The following is a 3,246-nucleotide window of genomic DNA, read 5'->3' as shown; positions in this document are numbered from 1 at the left end:
TTTTGCTTTCCTTACCCGTTTCCTCTGCCCCACCACTTCTAAAATAACCATGCTGAAAAAGCCCGCCGTCTTGGAGCCCTTTTGGCATGTAGCCAGGTTCCAAACTGGGCGCTTGGAGCACCTTCCTCCCCTTGACCCCCACACGGTGATAGACAACCCTTGCTCGCCATGGAGAATACATCCACACTGGAAACAGATCATGGGTAGTTTCTCATAATGGAAATTAATCCAATGTTTTGTCCCCTAGGTAGCTAATGAAACGCCCCCGAGCAATAGCCTTAAATATGAATATCTCCACCTTAACCCGGAGACAGTGACCCCACCCAATACCGTCGTCCTCCACATCGACTTCCAAGACCCGCCCACCGAACTGACAATGTGAGTTCCCCATTCCTTGGTCATACAGCCCAAGGGTAAGTTATGTATCTGTAACCAGAAAGCTTCCCGTTCAAAAGATAAATTCCCTGGTCTAACATCTCCTTCGTAAGGCATCATCAGAAAAAGTGCGTTATCAAAAAACCACGGTTTGCCATCAAGAATTCTGAGTTTGTCCGCATGAGTCTCAAAGGTTATAATAAATGTGTTCTTGTTCACTTATTGGAAAATGGCCCTTTGACTAATCCTCCATATTTTTGCCATAGCATTGCCGAGAACTTCCTTTCCCACTACTCGGTCAGTACAGATCTTACCAATCAAGCTTCTCGCTCCTTTTTGTTCTATTACATTTCCCCCCACCCCACTATCGATTTCCAAGACCTCACCTTCCTCCTCAATCAGACTAAGCTTCCTCCAATGATCCTCCAAACCTTCCATATCACTACCTTCTCTCTTGGAAATGAGAAACCTAGAAGACCTAAACCAAACTGGAAAAAACTCTTTCACCTCCTCTGACTAAAGAAGGAACTCGAGCCAGAGAGGAGACTGTCTGATATTGGCTAGACGTGACATTTAAAAATTTTTGTACATATCATGGTATGAAAATATTTTGAATCTTTTTGAATCATATAAAAATGGTATGAATATGTTCAGTGGTTTGATATGATAGGAGTCAGAAAAATCTTTGGAATGATATAATGCAGCAGCGTTAGGGGTTTTAGAAGACTTATTAATTTTTGTACCTAAAGAAACTTTTTCGAGCACAACTTTCTATGAGATCATTGGTTTTTCTTCCTCTGAGTCAGTGAGATGGTTGACCATTAGTATATATGTAATACCAAATTTATGGTCCCTTCAAATCGATCGTGTTATCATGTATAAACGAGATCTAGAGCCAGTGCAGCTGTACAACAGTAGATTGAAATTCAGTAAACAACAGAAAATCCTGGCATTATATTCTAGATATCTCATTGCTAATATCTAGGAAAACGATTGCCATTTAACAACTAAACCATTCATTTATGCGTATATCTAATCTAACCATCTAAAAATCCCGATCCGTTGATCCCAACTGAACTACGGGTGAAAGGTAGAACATGGAACCACTCCCCATCAAGCTGTAGAGTTCTTACTGTCTGAGTAAAAGGGTCATACAATACAAGCTCCCCCAGATCTCTGCACACTATAAACAATTCGCCCCTCTTCCAAAACCCCAACGGCCATCCAAAGTCGCAAATGGGTACGATCCTCACCAGCCGAATCCAAGATTCTTTAACACCAAACTCGAGTAACAGCCATATATCGAAGAATCTGATCTCCTCCCCATTATTACGAGGATAAACTATCAAAGCAACCGATTCTTTTAGTACGGTGAGAGTCCTCCAAGTAATTTCACCATATGCAAGACTATAATCGGGCAATGCCATCGTTCGGATCACCTCATCGCACACGTCGAACGCAACAATCTTCTCGTCCCCATAATAACTTAGCGCCAACCAGAAACAGACACCATTCATATAAGGTGAATCGACTCCTTGAAACTTAGGCACTTCAATATCGACGACAAGATTTCTCCAAGAACCACCGCTTAGGCTATAAACCTCCACTTCCTGGTTCAGATGGACACGATCAGCCAAGTAAGGAGGGAGATACGTCTCATCACTCTCCGGCACATAGCGAATCCTCAAAACCTTAAACTCTTCGTGTATCGGGTCGAAACCGAAACAGACGGTTTCCACGTCCCAAGCGTGAGGGAGGAACATGAACTCCTCCGTGGTGGGGTTCCAGACAACGATGTTGCTGGTGCAGTAGTAGTCAAAGAGACAGAGCAAGCCATTACAGCAACCCACAATCTTAATATCATACGGGCTTTGTAACGGAAGATCTTGAAGGGTTTTAGAGTCAGAGGCAGAGGCAAGAGTGCTGTAGCATAGGAACGAGTAAGACAGTCTTCCGTCTGTGGATTCGGGGGCGCGTTTTACGAAGAGGAGTTGATGGCTGGGGTTGGCGAGAATGCAATCGTTGATGAGACTTTTGGAGAGGTAATCTGGAGTGCCGATGAGGGTGGCCCAAGATTTGCTGACGGATCGGAATCGAATAAGACATTTTAGGGGAAGCCCCGGGAGAATTTCAAGGACCAAGTCTTCAGGGATGTATGCGGACATGGCTGGCCTCTCTCTCTCTCTTCTCGTTTTCTTGCAAATATCCGCTCTAAGTTATTCTCGTTTTCTCACCATCCCTTATTATTATGGTTATTATTTACGGTTTAAGGAATGATGATTGAGATAAATTTTAAAATTAAATAAAATATTATTATAATATTATTATTATTTTAAAATTTAAAAGAATTAAATCTTTTATTATATTTTATGTAAAAATTTAATAAAATTATAATAATAATATGAAGTGAGATAAGTTAAAATCTAGGAGTCGGATTTAAACTGTGATCTACATGCGATGGCATGGGTTTTCTTACACTTTTCTTTTCTTGTTTCATATTTTTATTTTGGGCTTTGGAAGGCAATAATTTCATTGAATCAAAGAGATCATTACAACTTGTTCTTGTCAAAGAGATTACAAATTGTAATAATAAAATAATATTACTTTTAATTTTTTTATCTTTTATATATATATATATATAGAAAAGCATAATTTCATTGAATCAAAGTGATTGCACTTTTTTTTAATATTTTTTTATTAAAGATTTAGGGTCACCTGTCCACTAGTGACCTCTCTCCAATTTTATTAATAGCCCTCACTTATGACGGAGAAAAATCGTAGTTACAAAACAAGCATCCGGGGTACAAACGAAAACCCAGAATATGAGAAAAAACCAAGCCAGAAAAAAAACTAACATAACCAAGGAAACAA

General features: G+C 40.0%; 1 protein-coding gene across 1 annotated transcript; it reads right to left on the bottom strand.

Moving 5' to 3' along the window:
- Nucleotides 1–1,412: 1,412 nt before the first annotated feature.
- On the bottom strand, nt 1,413–2,540 carry LOC109007966 (F-box only protein 8-like). Its single transcript, XM_018987885.2, has one exon. It carries the CDS (start codon nt 2,538–2,540, stop codon nt 1,413–1,415), a length of 1,128 nt encoding a protein of 375 aa, XP_018843430.2.
- Nucleotides 2,541–3,246: the final 706 nt, after the last annotated feature.

This window comes from Juglans regia, chromosome 10 (genome assembly GCF_001411555.2).
Source record: "Juglans regia cultivar Chandler chromosome 10, Walnut 2.0, whole genome shotgun sequence".
Lineage (NCBI taxonomy): Eukaryota > Viridiplantae > Streptophyta > Magnoliopsida > Fagales > Juglandaceae > Juglans > Juglans regia.
This window is presented reverse-complemented; position numbering and strand designations above follow the sequence as displayed.

Bases quoted from the DNA above. Each gene is read 5' to 3' on its own strand.
- LOC109007966 (XM_018987885.2), bottom strand. From the start codon at position 2,540: ATGTCCGCATACATCCCTGAAGACTTGGTCCTTGAAATTCTCCCGGGG.